General features: G+C 36.0%; 1 protein-coding gene across 2 annotated transcripts in view; it reads left to right on the plus strand.

Moving 5' to 3' along the window:
- PIK3R4 (phosphoinositide-3-kinase regulatory subunit 4) overlaps positions 1 to 20991 on the plus strand; it is an 88838-nt gene that overhangs the window by 11173 nt on the left and 56674 nt on the right. For both annotated transcript variants that reach the window (XM_046003334.1, XM_046003335.1), the window contains exons 4-6: positions 765 to 1347; positions 4874 to 5008; positions 6588 to 6809. In XM_046003334.1, the coding sequence (XP_045859290.1) occupies positions 765 to 1347; positions 4874 to 5008; positions 6588 to 6809 (940 nt within the window). The remainder of the gene's footprint in view (positions 1 to 764; positions 1348 to 4873; positions 5009 to 6587; positions 6810 to 20991) is intronic.

The raw sequence follows: 20991 nt of genomic DNA on the forward strand, positions 1-20991 counted from the left end.
TATATTTTTATGATACTTTAAGTATTTAAATAATGACTGATTGACTCTGAAGATCTAGGAAAAATTAAACTATGCTCTGTATATTGAAAGAAAACTATTTCCCTAAGATGTCAGAAAACATATAATAAGTTCAAGTTAGGTACATTTCCTTTCTAGGGTTTGTAGGATTTAACATCTCTTATACTACTTGAGAAGTTTAAACCACTGATCCCCTTTTTGACTAGATCCTAGAACTATACTTAAACCATGAATTCCCTTGGACTTGTAGTATTAAGACTCTAAATCAGAACTCTGATATGTAAATAGATTTTAGTGGTACTGTGATTCTTTTCAGAATTGTGTAATTTTTATATGTAAAAATTTTGTGTATACAGTTTTTTTCTGGAGAAAATCCATTGTTTTCTTTAGATTCTCAGTGGTATTACCGTACTCAAAAATGTTTAAGAATCCTTGAGTGGTGGGCAGTAATGTATTACTCCCCTGTCTTAATAATTGGGGAATACTGAACAGGGTATATCTCTTTATGTGTCTGGGCCATTTGTAATACATTACTATATAATTTCCTGTTGCTTTGTAGGATAGTAGTAGAATCCCATATTGCTTGTAGTCAGTTTCTGAAAGTAGCTTGAAAGGTGAAGATTGAGAAGAGTCAGAGTTACCTCAAAAATTCTTTATGTCATGTTTAAGTTGCCCTTGTAGCTTTCATCTGATTTAACCTGCTGTTCTCAAATCTATTTTTTACTCCTTTTCTCCCCTTGGTGTAGGTAACTCAGATGATTCACCGTGAGCCAGATAAACGTTTAGGGGCAGAAGATTACCTAAAGCAGCAGCGTGGCAATGCCTTTCCTGAAATATTTTACACATTCCTTCAGCCCTACATGGCCCAGTTTGCCAAGGAAACATTTCTTTCTGCAGATGAGCGCATTCTGGTTATACGGAAGGATTTGGGCAACATTATTCACAATCTCTGTGGACATGATCTGCCAGAAAAAGCAGAAGGAGAGCCTAAGGAAAATGGGCTGGTTATCTTGGTGTCTGTTATAACATCTTGTCTGCAGACCCTTAAATACTGTGATTCCAAACTTGCTGCTTTGGAACTTATTCTCCATTTGGCCCCAAGATTAAGTGTAGAAATTCTTTTGGATCGTATTACTCCATATCTTTTGCATTTCAGCAATGACTCTGTTCCTAGAGTGAGGGCTGAAGCCTTGAGGACGTTGACCAAAGTTCTTGCTCTTGTCAAAGAGGTTCCTCGCAATGATGTCAATATCTATCCGGAATATATTCTGCCAGGCATAGCCCACTTAGCCCAAGATGATGCTACTATTGTTAGACTAGCCTATGCTGGTAAGAACTTATTGTCCAAGTAATAGCTGCTCATATTTTTGAAGTTAGTGACTATAATATCTCTTGTTTCTCTGATTTCTTTGGGAATTCCGAGAGTGAATTATGGTCCTTAAACTATTTGTGTACATTTTGATAATTTTCGTAAGTGATCTATCTGTTCCTGGGATTCAACTTTTGGTTGTACTCATTTTTGAAGTGACCAGAATTATCAAGTGAAAAATATGTAATATAGAATCCTATGATTTTACTGAGTATACTACATTTAATTTGGAGTGAGACTAATGTTTACAAGTATGTTCTGATTGAGTGTGTTTAGGTCTTTGTAAAGTTTTTCTGAACAGATATGCGAATTTGAATATCAGCTTTTGGATACAAGTCTTTTGCTGTTCAAAAAGATGAATTTTGCTGGATAATTTGGTTTTGAAAGAACCTAGCCTATTATCAGATTTTAAGGTCCTTTTAGTTACTGTATTGCTTAAGGTATGTGGCTTCTTTGTGATGAGATTATAACACATCCACCTGTTTTACTTGTAATTCTTACTCATAAAATTAAGTGATACAGGTTCATGTTTTTTTAGCTCCCCAAATTCTACATACTTATTTCTGCATGGAAAATGTCACTGAAGCATTAACATAATTCATAATTTATTTCTAATATAATATGTAAAGCAGAGATTGTTTTGGTTTCTGTAAATAGTGCATAAAGTGTGGTGGTGGTATTGCCACTTTTTTGAAAGATACTTGCTAGGTTTATTAAATTTACTATTGTCTCTCATTATTTTAATGGACCATACAAAAAATGGTTGTTGGACTCTGGCCTTATCTCTAGGTACATTCACTGAGTGGTGGTGGTTGCATTTTTTTCCTTCCCTATACATATTATTTTTTTGTATTTATCCATTGCCTATTATTTATGGCTTCTGGTTTCCATAACTGTGTGGGTACACATGTCAGGCCTAGAAAATTCAGGATTTCTTTAAGACATGTACATTTGAGTTTACAGTTTGTAACAAAGTATATTTATAAGTCACTTGGCAAACAAAATTAAACTAGAAAAATTTAAATAAAAGTTTATAGGTTTTAAAAACAAACTGTATCTTTCTTTAGAGTTTTGTCACCTGCTGTTGGTCTTAGTTTGTTCTCAGTTGTGTTGAATGGATAAGGTTCTGATGTGTAGGTGCTATGGTAGCAGAAGGACAACCAATTACTAATAGTGATAGCATAAAAATAATAGCTACTATTTATTGAAAAAAAAAAACTGAATCAGAGCATCTGCTCAGGGTTGCAGGGATTAATTGCAAGAGATATATAAATTTTAAGATAGATTCCAGATTCTAAGATACGTGGATTCTGAGATTCTAAGATCTATATATTTTTTGCAACTAATCCTTGCAACAGCCTTGAGCAATAGATGCTATATTACCTTCATTTTACAAGTGAGGAAATTGGAAATGGGAGAGGCTAGACAATATGACCTAAATGTATCTGGTTTCATTCTCAGTTCTCAGAGATGCTGGTCTTTACCTTGACTCTGAAGCAACTCTGCTTTTCTTTGGTCTTCTGGGTCTTTATGGTGAGAGTCTGTGGTAACCAGGGTCGGTGCTGGTACCTTGCAGTGTCCCTTCATTACGGCTTAGTGCAGGATAAACCTGCCTGTTTTTCAGTTGAGCCAGAAGTCCATTTGAACTTTTATGGTTAAGTATAATTAAACCACACATGTCAGTAACTATAAAAGTTTAAAATCAATTTTTAAATGTCTTTTACAGTGTTCTTTTTAAACTCAGAGGTGGTATAGATTTGTATCTTGTGTAAACTTTCAAGTGTATTGTGGTTTGTGAACTTAAATGGGGGAAATGGGCATTGATCTACTCAGATTTTAGAAGTGCCCAGGAAATTAAGAGACTTTTCCTCATAAAGATACGTCCATTAATGTGGTGGTGGGGGGGGAGCATTCATTTAGAATTTGACTTGTTATCAGAGGATGGCCCAAACTCTCCGATCTTTAGGGCAGGCGTTATGGCAGGCGTTTTAGGGTATTCACCTGTTGAGGGTCAGGGCAGGGAATAGTGGGGCTGTAAGACAAAGGTAATCACTGCATTTGATAGACTGAGCAATCTCAACTCTTGTGACATGCACCTCAAATGTAGTGGTATTAAAAATTTAAGGAAAAAGTGAGTCTTGGAATTAATAAAATGAGGCAGTTAATTTTAAGCTTTATGTTCAGTGCTATTTACTGCTAAGGAAAAGAGTGCAGTCTTTGGCTGGTATGGACATATGTTAAGAAACACAGAAATGGGGGTGCCTGGGTGGCTCAGTGGATTAAGAAGCGAGAAATGGGAGGGAAAGAAGGATAGAGACACAGGCCTCAATAAAAAAATGGAAGGGAGAAGAAAGTGTAAGCAGATCTGATAGCAAATGTGACAGCACAAATTAGAAGTAGATATTTTCACAGTGCTAAGGAATAGCAGAAGTCTTAGGAGAAAATGCAACTGTAGAAAGGCAGCAATCTCACACATTGGTTCATAAGAACTTCAGAGTATCACAAGGAAGGCAATCTAATAATGGTTGATTCAGTTTGGGGTAATAGCTCTTTGAGGTATGTGAAATATACTCCTGTGTTAAGCAACCAGCTAGTAAGTGTTGGGGGCTGAGATTGGAGCTGAGATTTAAGCCGGGGTTTGTGTGATTCTGAAGCCCAGTTTAGCTCGTTACTTTAATCTGAATGTTTCTCTTTTAGTCTAATGTATGTATCTCACCTGTTAAGATACTGTTCTAGGTCTCTGTAGAAGGGTTAAGCTTTTCCCTTAGAAGATTTGAATGCTTGTTTTATGCTATTTTTGTATTTTTTCATAGTTTTATTGAGATATAATTGACCTACATCACTGTATAAGTTTAAGGTATAAAGTGTAATAGTTTGACTTCACATATTCTGAAATGATTACCACAAGTTTGGTTGGCTTCCATCCTCTCATATAGGTACAATAAAAAGACCCAAAAACAGAAAAAAAGAAGTTTTTTCTTTGTGATAAGAGCTCTTAGAATTTGCTCTCTTAACTTTCATATGTATCATATAGCAGAGTTAACTATAGTGTTTATGCTGTACATTTTTGTATTTTTAAAAGAAGTTTGTGTTTTATTATTAAAACTGTTAGTTATAGGGTCGCCTTGGCAGGCTCAGTTCGTTAAGCGTCTGCCTTTAGCTCAGGTCATGATCCCGGAGTCCTGGGATCAAGCCCCCTGTTGGGCTTTGTGCCCAGTGGGGAGTCTGCTTCTCTCTATACCCATTACCCTGCTCTTGCTCTTTCTCTCTCACTTGCTCTCTTTTCTCAAATAAATAAAATCTTTAAAAAAACTGTTAGTTGTAGATTATGAGATTAGTTACCAAAAATCTGATTAGGTTAAGAGCTAAATTGAAAAGTCCTACTTTTCCTCCTTAGTTTTATGATTATTATTTATATGTATAAAGACCTGAAGGAAAAATTATTATAAGGATTTAAGATTATAATAAATTTTTCCTTTTTTATAGAAAACATAGCTCTGCTGGCTGAAACAGCTTTGAGATTCCTGGAATTAGTGCAGTTAAAAAATCTCAATATGGAAAATGACCCAAATAGTGAAGAAATAGATGAAGTTACGCATCCCAATGGAAATTATGACACAGGTAGTATGATTCTCTCTTCCAGGTTTCTTACTATTTGGAATGAATTAGTAATGTGGACTTGAAAGAAACTATCGTAATTTTTGTGTAAGATGAAAGAATACCATATATATATATAGGTGGGAAAGGTCACTGATGTTTCATTGTTCTCTCTGCTCTGTACACTGTAACCAGAAAATTATCAGCTTGTTGTCACAGATTCTAAGCTCAATTGTTTTTCAGCCACAATTGATTTGTGTAAACAGTAAAGCTAGTTGAATTGTATAATTCTTATAAGATGGAAGAAAAAAAAATTGACAACATCATAGCCAAAGAATCTAAGCCTTTTTTCCTTATGTGAATATACTTTGAGTATCCTTAGTCATGAACTGTTTATGTCATACTGTCTGTGATTTATGGATCAAACCCCACAAATACCTTTTGCTTTAAATGTATAGATGTGATGGTAAGTAAGCTCTCTGAGGTCAAAGTTCCTGTCTTAAGTTTCTTTACATACAAACAACTCTTAGCAGGCTTTTAATTAATGTTTATTGAGTTAAAGATTTAGAAGTAATATGCTTAGATTTCTTTGATCATGAGATTTTTATGCTATACACAAATGGCAATGGCTCTATTACTTGTAAGAATGATATCAATTTTAGACAGCATGTAGTCTCTGCAGTTGAAGTCAGTAGAATAATTTTGAACTTAAAGAAGAATGTATCAGAAAGGAAATCGTCGCTTTTTTCATGGAATTACTTAGAAAGTAATACTGTCCTACATTCTGTAACCATGTAATTGGACATTTATAGATAATGAAGTTGAAGTTAGGTGTTAAACCTTTTCAGGAGTTAACCTAAAGTTTGTCTTAATGTGACATTTTTTGCTTATCAGACCACCTTTTCTCTTGACAGTGGCTGCACCAGGAGCGACCTCTGCCCTCATTCATTTAGCCAACAGATAATTGTTAAACATAAGCTCTGCACTAGAAATATAGTGGTGAATAAGATAGAAAAGATCCTTCTGTTGAGCTTACATTTTAGAAGGGAAAGGAAGATGGGAAGGTGGGTAGGAGATAAAATCAGAAGAAGGTGGTGGCCAGATCATGTAAACCCTTGACAGGATTTGCAGTATAGTTTCTGCTTTCTAAAAATTTAGTAAACTGACCTTAGAAATGCTTTCTTAAAGTATTAAATTATACCATCAGTTTATATCCTTAACCAGTCTAGTATACTGAAGTTCTTGATCAAGTTGATTTTATTGGTGGCAATAAAATAAAATTTATTGGTGATTTTTATTGATTGTTTTGGTGCTTTGCCATAGTTTTTTTCCTTGAGCTTCAAAAATAGTTCTGTTTAGTTAATGAGATGGTAACCATGCTTGCGGCATCTGCTTATCAGGATGTTGTTCTTCAGTGTATATTTTGGTTTCCCATCTGTCCTTCAGAGCTTGAACAGTGGAAATATTTAGTGATTATAGACTTTTTTTTTTTTGGTGGCTTCTCTATTGTTCTGTTTCTGCAAGGAGTAAGAAAGAAGACTAGGTCTATAACTTGGGAAAAAACTGATCCTATCTTTACTTTTTTTTTCCTTTTTTTTTTTAGAGCTGCAAGCCTTACATGAAATGGTCCAACAGAAAGTTGTCACTTTGCTAAGTGATCCTGAAAATATTGTGAAACAAACCTTAATGGAAAATGGAATAACACGCCTGTGTGTATTCTTTGGACGTCAGAAAGCCAATGATGTTTTATTGTCCCACATGATCACTTTCCTAAATGATAAAAATGATTGGCATCTGCGTGGAGCTTTTTTTGATAGTATAGTTGGTATGTTTTTCTATTTGTTTTAAAATATATCTTTAAGATATTGAATTATTGTCTCAAACAGTATTTCCATGAGGTCTGAAAATAGGTGACAAGACTACCAATTTCATTAATAATGAAATAAGCTCCTAGTGTTTCTGTCTTTTATGTTGCTTTTGGATGATAAAAGTAACTTTTACCAAGGGATTGGTTAATTAAATTGTGATACGCATTCATATGAAGAAATAATCATGTGGTCATTAAAAACAATGTTTTAAAAGAATATTGAATGACTTGAGAAAGTACTATGAAATTCTATTAAAGTGACCAAAGTATTGGTTCTATAAGGTAACGTAACAAATCATATATTTATAAAGAAGCTAGAATATTCTAAGATTTGTATAGTGATTATCTCTGGGGCTGGGATTTTAGGTGATTATTTTCTTTATGTTTTTTATATTTGTCAAATTTTTTATAGTAAGCATTCATCAGAAAGTAACTTTTACAATCAGAAAATAACACTTAAGCTACAAGTATGATTGAAAATCAATTTAGTTAGGAAGACAATTAAAGCTTGCAGGCTGTGCTTTGTGTAAACTGAAAAATTAAGTAGTTTTTTTTTCCACTTTTTTCAAAATGTTACAGTTTTTATTTTGTTTGTTCATTTGTGTGGTTTTTCAGATTTCACACATAGGTGAAATCATATTGTATTTGTCTTTTTCTGACTTATTTCACTTAGCATATTACCCTCTAGATCCATCCGTGTTGTTGCAAATGGCAAGACTTCATTCTTTTTTGAGGCTGAGTAATATTCCACTGTATAGATACACCCATCTTTATCTGTTTATCTATTGATTGGTAATTGGGTTGCTTCTATGTCTTGGTTATTATAAATAATGCTTCAGTAAACATAGGGGTACATGTATTTTTTTCAAATTAGAGTTTTTATTTCTTTTAGGTAAATATCCAGTGGAATTACTGGATCATATGGTATTTCTCTTTTTAATTTTTTAAGGAACCTCTATACTGTTCTCTGAGGTGGCTGTACCAATTTACATTTCCACCAGCAGTGCTTAAGGATTCCTTTTTCTTCACATCCTTACCAACACTTAGTGTTTCTTGTCTTTTTGATTCTAACCATTTTGACATGTATAAGTAGATATCTCATTGTGGTTTTGATTTGAATTTCCCTGATGATTAGTGATGTTGAGCATCATTTCATTTGTCTGTTGGCCATCTGCATGTCTTCTTTGGTAAAATGTCTATTTAGGTCCTCTGCTCAGTTTTTAATCAGGTTATTTATTTGGGTGTTGGATTGTATAAATTCTTTATACGTGGTGGATATTAACTCCAATATAAGCTACATCATTTGCAAATACCTTATTCCATTCAGTAAGTTACCTCTTAGTTTTGTTGATGGCTTCCTTCACTGTGCAAAAGCTTTTGATTCTGGTGTAGTCCCAGTTGTTTATTTTTGCTTTTCTTTCTTTTGCTTAAGGTGACATATCTAGAACATGTTTCTATGGCCCATGTCTAAGAAATTACTCCCCATGTTTTCTTCTAGAAATTTTATGGTTACATGTTTTACATTTTGGCCTTTAATCCATTTTGAGTTTATTTGGGTGCATGGTTTAAGAAAGTGGTTCAGTTTCATTCTTTTGCATGTAGCTGTCCAGATTTCCCAGCACCATTTATTGAAGATACTGACTTTTCCCATTGTATATTCTTGCCTCCTTTGTCATAGATTAATTGACCGTTTAGGTGTGGATTTATTTCTGGGCCCTTTATCCTGTTTTATTGATCTGTGTGTTTTTGTGCCCGTACTGTACTGTTTTGATTATTACAACTTTGTAGTATATCTTGAAATCTGGGATTGTGGTAACTCCAGCTTTGTTCTTCTTTCTCAAGATTGCTTTAGCTATCTGGGGTCTTTTGTAAATCTATACAAATTTTAGTATTATTTCTTCCAGTTCTATGTAAAAGGTTGGCATTTTGTTAGGGATTACATTGAATTTATAGATCGTTTTGGGTAGTATGGACATCTTAATATTTTTCCAACCATGAGCTTACAGTATCTTTCTGTTTGTTTGTGTCACCTTCAGTTTCTTTCATCAGTATTTTATAGTTTTCAAAATCCATCGTTTCACCTTCATGGTTAAATTTGTTCCTACATATTTTTTTAATTAAAAAATTTTAAATTTTCTTTAAAACATGTTCTTTTTAAAAATTATTAACATATAATGTTTTACTTGTTTCAGGGTACAGATCTGTGATTCATCAGTCTTACACAATACACGGCACTGACAGTACATATCCTCCCCAAAGTCCCTCACCCAGCCACCTCATCCCTTCCACCCCCCTCCACTCCAGCAACCCTCAGTTTGTTCCTTAGATTAAGAGAATCTTAATGGTTTGTCTCTCTGGTTTCTTCTTGTTTCATTTTTCCTCTCTTCTGTTACGATCCTCTGCCTTGTTTCTCAAATTCCATATATTAGATCATAAGTTAATTGTCTTTCTCTGATTGACTTATTTCGCTTAACATAATACCCTCTAGTTCCATCCATGTTGTTCCAGGTGGTAAGATTTCCTTTTTTGATGGCTGCGTAATATTCCGTTGTGTGTGTATACACACACACACACACACACACACACACACACACAATATATATATATGTATATACCACATCTTCTTTATCCATTCATCTGTCCATGGGCATCTGGGCTCTTTCCATAGTTTGGCTATTGTGGACACTGCTGCTATGAACAATGCCATTTTGATTACTATATTTTTATCTTTGGGGTAAATAGCCAGTAGTGCAATAGCTGGGTCATAGGGTGGCTCTATTTTCAACTTTTTGAGGAAATGCCATACCATTTTCCAGAGTGGCTGCCAGCTTGCATTCCCACCAAGAGGGCAGGAGGTTTCCCCTTTCTCTGCAGCCTCACCAACACCTGTTGTTCCCTGACTTGTTAATTTTAGCCATTCTGACTGGTCTGAGGTAGTATCTCATTGTGGTTTTGATTTGTATTTTCCTGATGCCAAGTGACGTTGAACACTTTTTCATGTGTCTCTTGCCCATTTGGATGTATTCTTTGCAGAAATGTCTGTTCGTGTCTTCTGCCCATTTCTTTTTATTTTTTTTATTTTATTTTTTTTGACAGAAATCACAACTAGGCAGAGAGACAGGCTCACTGCGGAGCAGAGAGCCCGATGCGGGGCTCGATCCCAGGACCCTGGAATCATGACCTGAGCCGAAGGCAGAGACTTTAACCCACTGAGCCACCCAGGCGCCCCTCTTCTGCCCATTTCTTGATTGGATTATTTGTTCCTTGGATGTTGAGTTTAATAAGTTCTTTATAGATTTTGGATACTAGCCCTTTATCTGCCATTTGCAAATATCTTCTCCCATTCTGTTAGTTGTCTTTTGGTTTTGTTGACTGTTTCCTTTGCTGTGCAAAAGCTTTTGATCTTGATGAAGTCCCAATAGTTATTTTTGCTTTTGCTTCCCTTGGCTTTGGCGATATGTCCAGGAAGAAGTTGCTGTGGCTAAGGCAGAAGAGGTTGTTGCCTGTGTTCTCAAGGATCTTGATGGAGTCCTATCTCACATTGAGGTCTTCCATTTTGAGTTTATTTTTGTGTGTGGTTTAAGGAAATGATCCAGTTTCATTCTTTTGCATATGACTGTCCAGTTTTCCCAACACCCTTTGTTGAAGAGACTGGTTTTTCCATTGGATATTGTTTCCTGCTTTGTCGAATATTAGTTGGCCATAGAGTTGAGAGCCCATTTCTGAGTTCTCTGAGATTAGTTGACCATAGAGTTGAGAGCCCATTTCTGAGTTTCCAAAGAAACAATGTTCCTTCAATCTGTGTGCCTGTTTTTGTGCCAGTGCCATACTGTCTTGATGATTACAGCTTTGTAATAGAGCTTGAAGTCTGACATTGTGATGCTACCAGCTTTGGTTTTCTTTTTCAACATTCCTCTATTTTGGGTCTTTCCTGGTTCCATACAAATTTTAGGATTATTTGTTCCATGTCTGTGAAAAAAGTTGATGGTATTTTCATAGGGATTGCATTGAATGTGTAGATTGTTCTAGGTAGCATAGACATTTTTGCAATATTGATTCTTCCAGTCCATGAGCATGGAAAGTTTTTCCATTTCTTTTTGTCTTCCTCAACTTCTTTCATGAGTATTCTATAGTTTTGTGAGTATAGATTCTTTGCCTCTTTGATTTGATTTATTCCTATATCTTATGATTTGGGGTACAATTGTAAATGGATCAACTCCTTAATTTCTCTTTCTTCTGTCTTGTTGGTATATAGAAATGCAGATGATTTCTGTGCATTAATTTTATATCTTGCCAGTTTACTGAATTCCTGTATGAGTTTCTAACAGTTTTGGGGTGGAGTCTTTCTGGATTTTCCACGTAAAGTATCATATCATTTGCAGAGAGTGAGAGTTTGACTTCTTTGCTGATTTGGATGCCTTCTATTTCTTTTTGTTTTCTGATTGCTGAGGCTGGGACTTGTAGTACTACGTTGAACAGCAGTGGAGATAGTGGATATCCCTGTCATGTTCCTGACCTTAGGGGAAAAGCTCTCAGTTCTTCCCCATTGAGAATGATATCACTGTGGAGTTTTGTTTTGTTTTGTTTTGTTTTTTTGATGGCTTTTATGATATTGAGGTATGTAACCTCTGTCCCTACATTGGAAGAGTTTTAAGCAAGAAAGTATGCTGTACTTTGTCAAATGCTTTTTCTGCATATCTTGGGGGTATCATATGATTCTTAACCTTTCTTTTATTAATGTAGCATATATTGATTGAATCTACCCAGTGCAGTTTTTAACAATGAATACTAGAATAAAAATCTTTGAAAATGTCAAAAATGTGAAAGCTGAAAAATGAAACACTCTCTTAAGACTGTGTTAAAGTCTGCCCATAAAAGTAGACATTTTTAATTAAAATTACTATTTTTTGGCTTTGCAATAGTGATTTCTTATACTGAGACAGCAAAGCGAGCTAAGAAGTTTATGACCTGAATTTAATGAAGAGTTAAGTGAAACATGGAATTATTGTTGCCTTGTGGATACTCAGTAAGATGGCAGCTTGGCAGGATCTGGGACTCTGAGTGTCCTTCTTTCAGACCTGTGCTTAGATCAATGACCCATGAACTTTTCATGCTTGGTTTCCATCAGAGAAAGGTCAGATAGTAAGGGAATAAGAGATTTAAGATGAATGGTCAGCTAAAAGGAGAAGGACACACAGGAGCTCTTGGTCTCATGAATTGGTCTATGTTGAATAGTCTAGAAATGTAAATCCTCATAAAGCTTTCAAGTGATAGCTCCAAACATTACTTTTATTTCTCTCCTTTTGGATCAAGGGCAATGATAGTTTTAATTTTTAAAAAGGTTTCTATCTTCCCTGAAACTAATAATACACTACATGCTAATTAACTTGAATTTAAATTTCAAAAAATGTGATGTATCATGTTGATTTGCAGATTTGAACTACCCTTGCAACCCAGGAATAAATCCCATTTGGTCATAGTGAATAATCCTTTTAATATACTGTTGGATCCTATTGGCTAGTATTTTGGTGAGAATTTTTGCATCCATGTTCATCAGAGATACTGGTCTGTAATTCTCCTTTTTGATGGGGTCTTTGGTTTTGGGATCAAGGTAATGCTGACCTCATAAAATGACCTTGGGAGTTTTCCTTCCATTTCTGTTTTTTGGAACAGTTTCAGGAAAATAGGTATTAATTCTTTAAATGTGTGGTAGGATTCCCCTGGGAAGCCATCTAGCCCTGCGCTCATGTTTGTTGGGAGATTTTTGATTACTGCTTCAATTTCCTTACTGGTTATGGGTCTGTTCAGGTTTTCTATTTCTTCCTGGTTCAGTTTTAGTAGTTTATACATCTCTAGAAATGCATCTGTTTCTTCGAGATTGTCTAATTTGTCATGTAGTTGCTCATAATAAGTTCTTATAATTGTATTTCTTCAGTGTTGGTTGTGATCTCTCCTCTTTCATTCATGATTTTATTTATTTGGGTTCTTTCTCTTTTCTTCTTGGTAAGTCTGGCCAGGGGTTTATCAATCTTATTAATTCTTTCAAAGAACCAGCTCCTAGTTTTGTTGATCTGTTCTACTGTGCTTTTGGTTTCATTTATTTCATTGATTTCTGCTCTGATCTTTATTATTTCTCTTCTCCTGCTAAGGTGTAGGCTTTCTTTGCTGTTCTTTCTCCAGCTCCTTTAGGTGTAAGGTTAGGTTGTGTATTTGGGACCTTTCTTGTTTTTTGAGAAAGGTTAGTATTGCTATATGCTTTCCTCTTAGGGCTGCCTTTGCTGCATCCCAAAGATTTTGAACAGTTGTGTTTTCATTTTCATTTGTTTCCATGAATTTTTTTTCATTTCTTTTCAGCGTAACAGTATTCATTGTTTTTTGCACCACCCAGTGCTCCATGCAATACGTGCCTTCCCTTCCATGAATTTTGAAAATTCTTCTTTAATTTCCCGATTGACCCATTCATTCTTTGGTAGGATGCTCTTTAGAATGTATTTGAGTTCTTTCCAACTTTCCTCTTGTGGTTGAGTTCTAGTTTGAAAGCATTGTGGTATGAAAATATGCAGGGAAGGATCTCAGTCTTTTGGTACTGGTTGAGACCTGATTTGTGACCCACGATGTGATCTGTGTTGGAGAATGTTGTATGTGCACTAGAGAAGAATGTGTATTGTGTAGCTTTGGGATGAAATGTTCTGCATATATCTGTAAAGTCCGTCTGGTCCAGTGTGTCATGTAGCTCTTTAGCTTAGATGATCTGTCCATTTCAGTGAGGGGGTTGTTAAAGTCCCCTACTGTTATTTTACCATTGTTGGTGTGTTTCTTTGAGTTTGTTATTAATTGGCTTATATAATTGGCTGCTCCCATGTTAGGGGCATAAGTATTTACAATCATTAGATCTTCTCTTTGGACAGACCCTTTAAGTATGATACAGTGTCCTTCCTCAACTCTTATTCAGTCTTTGGTTTAAAATCTAATTTGTCTAAGGATTGCTGCCCCAACTTTCTTTTGATGTCCATTCATATGATAAATAATTTCCCCCACACCACTTTAAATCTGCAGGTGTCTTTGGGTCTAAAAATGCGTCTCTTGCGGACAGCATATTGATGGGTCTTGCTTTTTTTATCCAAATTGATACCCTGTGTCTTTTGATTAGGGCATTTAGCCCATTTACATTTCAGGGTAACTATTGAAAGATATGAATTTAGTGTCATTGTATTGCCTGTAAGGTAACTATTACTGTATATTGTCTCTGTTACTTTTGGGTTCTCTCTTTGCTCAGAGGACCCCTTTCAATATTTTTTATAGGGCTGGTTTGGTGATTGCAAATTCTGCTTGTCCTGGGAGCTTTAATCTCTCCATTTTCAATGACAGCCCTGCAGGGTAAAGTATTCTTGGCTGCATATTTTTCTCATTTAGTACCCCGAATATATCAAGCTAGTCCTTTCTGGCATGCCAGGTCTCTGTGGATATACATCTGCTGCCAGTATAATGTTTCTACTGTTGTAGGTTACAGACCTCTTGTCCCAAGCTGCTTTCAGGATTTTCTCTGTCTCTGAGATTTGTGAGTTTTACTATTAGATGTTGGGGTGTTGACCTATATTTATTAATTTTGAGGGGGATTCTCTGAGACTCCTATATTTTGTTGCGTGTTTCCTTCCCCAAATTAGGGAAGTTCTCTGCTATAATTTGCTCCAGTATACCTTCTGCCCTTCCCCTCTTTTTCTTCTGTAGGACCAATTATTCTAATGTTTCGCTTTATGGTTCACTTATCTCTCGAATTCTCCCCTGGTGACCCAGTAGTTGTTTATCTCTCTTTTTTCTCAGCTTCTTTTTTCTCCATCATTTGGTCATCTTTGTCACTAATTCTCTCTTCTGCCTCATTTACCCTAGCAGTTAGAACCTCCATTTTTTATTGCACCTCAATAGCCTTTTTTTTTTTTTTTTTTAAAAAGATTTTATTTGTTTTGACAGACAAAGATCACAAGTAGGCAGAGAGGCAGGCAGGGAGAGAGGAGGAAGCAGGCTCCCTGCCAAGCAGAGAGGCTGATGTGGGGCTCGATCCCAGGACCCTGGGACCATGACCCAAGCTGAAGGCAGAGGCTTTAACCCACTGAGCCACCAAGGCGCCCCTCAATAGCCTTTTTGATTTCAACTTGGTTAGATTTTATTTAATCCAGAAAGGGATTCTCTAGTGTCTTCTATGCTTTTTTTCAAGCCGAGCTAGGATCTTTATAATTGTTATTCTGAATTCAAGTTCCAACATCTTACTAATGTCCATGTTGATTTGGTCCCTGGCAGTTGGTACTGTGTCTTGTTCTGTTTGTCTGAGATGAGTTTTTCCATTTTGTCATTTTATTGAGAGAATAAATGAATGAGAGAACAGGATGCTAAAAGGGTAACAACAACCCCAGAGAAATATACACTAAATAAATTAGAAGAGACCAGAAACCAGGGGGAAAGAAAGAGGAAGAACAAAGAAAAAGAATATGGTCAGGCTGGTGAATAGAACAGAGCCATACACTAGAGTTTGGATGTATTTTGGTCTGTTAGATGAAATTGCATCCCAAATTAAAAAAAAAAAACAACAACCTGTATATACAGAAGAATAAGGTTAAATACAATGGAGGGATGGAGTATGACTGTAAAAATGAAAATTTAAAAAAGATTTTAAAAAAGGAATTGATAAGTTGGTTGAAAAAAGAAAGAAACAATTAAAAATAAAAAAAAAAGAATGTGATCAGGTGGGTGAACAGAACAGAGACATATACTAGAGTTTTGCTATATTTTGGTCTTTTAGAAGAAACTGTATCCCAAAATTTTAAAGAAAAAAATATATATACAAAAAATAAGGTTATTTTCCACAAAGGGATAGAATATGACTTTAAAAATGAGAATTTAAAAAAGATTTCAAAAAACGAATAAGTTGGTTGAAAAAGAAATAAGAATAATTCAAAAACAAAAAGAAAAAATAAAGAACATTAAAATAATTGAAGTTGAAAGACTAAAGAATCATGGGGGAAAAAACCATGCATTCATTTTGTGTTCCCCTAGTGTCAGAGTTTTGCAGTTCTCATTGATGGGTGAACTTATCCTGGCTTCTTGTTCTTGCTGATCTGGAGGACGGGCCTGTTACATTAATTCTCAGATCTCTTTGCCCCAGGTGAACTGCACCACCCTTGGTAGGGCCAGGCTAAGTAATTTGCTTGGGCTTGCCCTCAATAGCTTTTATTCCCTGAAGCCTTTCTGCATAGCTTTAGAGGATGAGAATGAAAATGGCGGCCTCCGAATCTCTGGCACCAGAGCAACTGAAAGCTCAGGACCCCACTTGTCATTGAGCTCTCAGAGAAAAGCAGTCAATCACTCCTGTCTCTCTGGTTTCCATCCGCAGTCTGTGCTCACCTGGCCTGTGATCGAACATTTCTGTCTCTGACACATGGCCCATTTGGAGTCTCCAAACCCAGCATATTCCAGTGGCATGCTCCACACCGCTCTTCCTGGGGGAGGACAGGGGGAGGACAGGGAGTCTCCCTGAATCTGCTGCTTGTTGGCTCCTTGCTTGAAGAGCAATGGCCTGACTGTGCCTTGGATCCCAAGCTGAGAGCGTATTCCTTAGCTCACTCTTTTTTTTTTTGGTCAAAAATTTTTATTTATTTATTTGACAGAGAGAGAGGTCACAAGTAGCCAGAGAGAGAGAGGGGAAGCAGGCTCCCCGCCGAGCAGAGTGCCCAATGTGGGACTTGATCCCAGGACGCTGAGATCATGATCTGAGCCGAAGGCAGAGGCTTAACCCACTGAGCCACCCAGACATCCCCCTTAGCTCACTCTTTGCAACTGGCTTCCCCACTCTGATGCTTGGGAGCTCTGTCACATTCAGGCACCCCTGGTCTTTCTTTGACCTTGAGGGTCCTGAGACCACACTGTCCCCCCAAGGGTTGCACTCCCCGCTTAGCCACTGGAGCTGAGATGTCCCTCAGTGGAGCTGACTTCTAAAAGTTCTGATTTTGTTCTCTGCTACTCTATCACTTGCTGGTAGCTGGTTGACAGAGGTTTCCTCCCCACCACCACCCTGGATTCACTTATCTGCACCTCCTACCTTGCAAAAAGTGTTTGCTTTTCTATTTGTAGAGTTGCAGCTATTCTTTTCTTTGATCTCCAATTGAGTTTGCAGGCGTTCAGAATGGTTTGATAGCTATCTAGCTGAAATCCTGGGAGCAGACAATATTTAGGTCTCTAGTCCTCTGCCATCTTGGACTGCTGCTACATATTTTATTTTTTCGATGCAATTGCAGGTAGAACTGTTTTCTTAATGTCTCTTTCCGTTGTTTTGTTATTAGTGTGTAGAATTGCAGGGTTTCTGTGTATTTTATATCCTGCAACTTTACTGAATTTATTCATTCCAATAATGTTTTAGTGAAGTCTTTAGAGCTTATCTATAGAATCATGTTATCTGCAGATAGTGACAGTTTTACTTATTCCTTACCAATTTAGATGCCTTTTGTTTCTTTTTCATGTTTGATCGCTGCAGCTTAGACTTTTATTACTGTGTTGAATAAAAGTGATGACAGTGGACATTCTTGTCTTGTTCCTGTTCTTAGAGAAAAAGCTCTCAGTTTTTCACTGTTGTGTATGATGTTAGCTGTGGTTTTTTAGGTTGTGGTATGTTTTCTCTAAACCCATTATGTTGAGGTGGTTTTTTTTTTTTTTTTAGAAGATTTTATTTATTTATTTGACAGAGAGAGATCACAAGTAGGCAGAGAGGCAGGCGGGGGTGGGGAAGCAGGCTCCCCGCCAAGCAGAGAGCCCGATGTGGGGCTCGATCCTAGGACCCTGAGATCATGACCCGAGCCCAAGGCAGAGGCTTTAATCCACTGAGCCACCCAGGCGCCCCACTATGTTGAGTTTTTGTCATGAACAGATGTTAAATTTTGTTAAATGCTTTTTCTGCATCTATTGAGATGACCATATAATTTTATCCTTTGGTTTAATAATGTGATAATATTGATTTGCAAATACTGAACTATCCTTGCATCCGTACAATAAATCCCACTTGATCATGTGGGGTGAATGGCTTTTTAATGTATTGTTGAATGCTTATTGAATGGATTGCTCATATTTTGTTGACGATATTTGCATGTATGTTTATCATAGATATTGGCCTATAGTTTTCTTTTTTTTCTTCTTGTGGTGCCTTTGTCTGGTTTTGGTGTCAGGGTAATGCTAATCTCATAGAATGTGTTTGGAAGCTTTCCTTCCTCTCCTGTTTTTTTTGGAATAATTTAAGGAGAATAGGTATTAATTCTTTGAATGTTTGGTAAAATTCACCTGTGAATCCATCTAGTTCTGGACTTTTGTTCTTTTGGAGGGTTTTTTTTTTTGGTTTATTTGTTTTAAAGATTTATTTATTTATTTTAGAAAGAAAGAGAGCATGAGTTGGGGGAGGGCCAGAGGGAGAGGAACAAGCAGACTCTGTGCTGAGCAGGGAGCCCAATTAAGGGTTTAATCCTGGCACTCTGAGAACAAAATCTGAGCTGAACCAAGAGTCAACCACTCAACAGACTGAGCCACCCAGGCACCCCTCTTTGGCATAGTTTTTCAATTACTGATTAACTTTCATTATTAGTAATTGGTCTGTTCAGATTTTCTATTTCTTCTTGATTTACTTTTGAAAGATTGTATGTTTATCCATTTCTTCTAGTTTGTCCAGTTGGCAATAATTATTTATAGTTTTCTCTTATAGTACTTTGTATTTCTGTGGTGTCAGTTGTTACTTCTCCTTTGTTTCTAATTCAGTTATGAAATAGTTTATGCCAAACCCATGTTATTATGTTTACCAACTAACCCTTTTTTTATATCATTTTGCACATGCTTGTAACAACTCGTCTGTTAGTTTAAAAGATTGAAAAACTATTCTGCACATCGGAAAGCTTCCCTGGTATTCAAACTCTCTCATGTAGTTGCAGAAAGCTGTAGGGTTTAGATTTTGGTTCCCAGTCTAGGAAAGTAACTGCTAAAAGGTTTGCCTTTGTTTTTTTCCCCAAAAATTTAAAAAGGAAAGAAAGAAAGAAAGAAACTCATAGCAACAGTATTGATCTTTCTGCAAATGCTGCCACATAACATTTTGGAGGAGAGGGTACTTTTCTCCTTTTGAAAAGTTTTGAAATTGTATGGTGTTCTTGCTTTTGGAGATTGGAGATTATTACTGTTGGAGATTATTGTATCTTCTCTTTTCAGACATCTTTATAGTTAAAAAAATTTAAAAATTTTTGATGTATAATTGATCAAAGTTTTGGATGTACAACAGTGATTCAGCATTTATATATATTATGAAATGCTCACCATAGGTGAGTGTATTTTCTATGTGTCACCAAAGTTATTGCAATATTATTGTTTATATTCTATGTTGTATTTTACATTTCATGACTTATTTATTGTGAAGTTTGTATCTCTTAATTCCTTTCACCTGTTTCACCTCTGTCCTTACCCTTTTCCCTCTGGCAATCACTAGTTTGTTCTCTGTATTTATGAGTCTGTTTCTATTTTGTTTGGTTTTTCATTTTGTTTTTTAGATTCCGTATATAAGTGAAATTATATGATATTTGTCTTTCTCTGTCTGACTTGTTTAACTTAGCTTAATACCCTCTAGGTCTGTCCATCTTGTTGCAAATGGCGAGATTGCACTCCTTTATGACTATATTCCATTGTATATATATATGTACCACATCTTCTTCATCCTTTCCTCTATATGGACATTTAGATCCCTTCCATACCTTGGCTATGTAAATAATGCTGTAATGAAAATGGGAGTACAGATATCTCCTTGAGAGCCTAAATTGATTTATTTGGGTATATGCCCAAGAGTGGAATTGCTGGGTAATATGGTATTGCTGTTTTTAAATTTTTGAGGTATTTCCATGCTGTTTTGCATAGTGGCTATATCAATTTACATGCCCACCAGTAGTGTGCAAGGATTCTCTTTTCTCCACATTCAGGTCTCTTGCCCATTTTGTAATTGGATTGTTTGTCTTTCTGGTGTTGAGTTGTATAAGTTCTTTATATTTTGGATATTAACCCCCTATTGGATATATCATTTGCAAATATTTTTTTCCCATTCAGTAGGTTGCCTTTTCATTTTGTTGATGGTTTTTTCCACTGTTTGTATTAGTTTATTGCTTCATCTCAGTCTTCCATGTCAGACTCCTCTAACTCTATTCTTTCCTCTATTCTTTCTTTTACTTTGCTTCTCACATTTTTTGTCTTTCTTGCTGTCTTCTTTCAAATCTTACTTTTATTTCTTTTATCTGGAAAAAGTCGTACTTAGCACTTCCACGATCTATTGATTAATTCATGTGTGTTTTGAATCATGTCTTTATGTTATTTTAAAATTTTAAGATAATTTTGCTTTTATTTTGTTTATAAAAGTAATGCTTGCTTGCTGCAGAAAATTTGGAAAATAAAGAAACCAAGAAGAAAATAAATCACTTCTAGTCTTATAACCCTTTATGACCTCTGTTAATCTTTTGTTTTTTTATTTCTGTAGGTCACTCTCTCCTCTTTCCATCCCATTTTGCCACCTTGTCATATATGTTATGAGGCACTATTGTGTACCTGGTAAGAGTAGGCACTCTGGAGGTGGACTGTTGGGTTCATGTTCTGGTTTTGTCATTCACTAGTTGTGGTTCTTGGGGAAATCATTTAATCTCTTTTTTCCTTAGTTTCTGTATTTGTAAAACGGGAATAATACTAGTACCCATCTGGGGGCTCATGGGTGGTTCAGTCAGTTAAATGTCTGCCTTTGGCTTGGGTCATGATCCTCAGTCCTGGGATCGAGCCCTGGTTTGGTCCCTGCTCAGCAGGGAGCTTCCCTCTCCCCCATTTATGTATGCATGTGTGCTCTTTCTCTCACAAATAAATAAAATCTTTTAAAAAATAATAGTACCTATCTGTTGTGTTGTGACGATAAAATGAATTAACGTATGTAATAGTGCTGGGCACATAAGTGTTATGTATGTATTGTATTACTTTTTAATCTTATTTCATTTTTTAGTTCTTTTTCTGGTAACATATGTCCTAAACAGTTTCTCATGTCATTAAAATTTTTTTGAAACCAGGGCACCTGGTGGCTTAGTTGGTTAAGTGTCTACCT

Source organism: Meles meles, chromosome 4, assembly GCF_922984935.1.
Source record: "Meles meles chromosome 4, mMelMel3.1 paternal haplotype, whole genome shotgun sequence".
In the NCBI taxonomy this organism is placed as follows: domain Eukaryota; kingdom Metazoa; phylum Chordata; class Mammalia; order Carnivora; family Mustelidae; genus Meles; species Meles meles.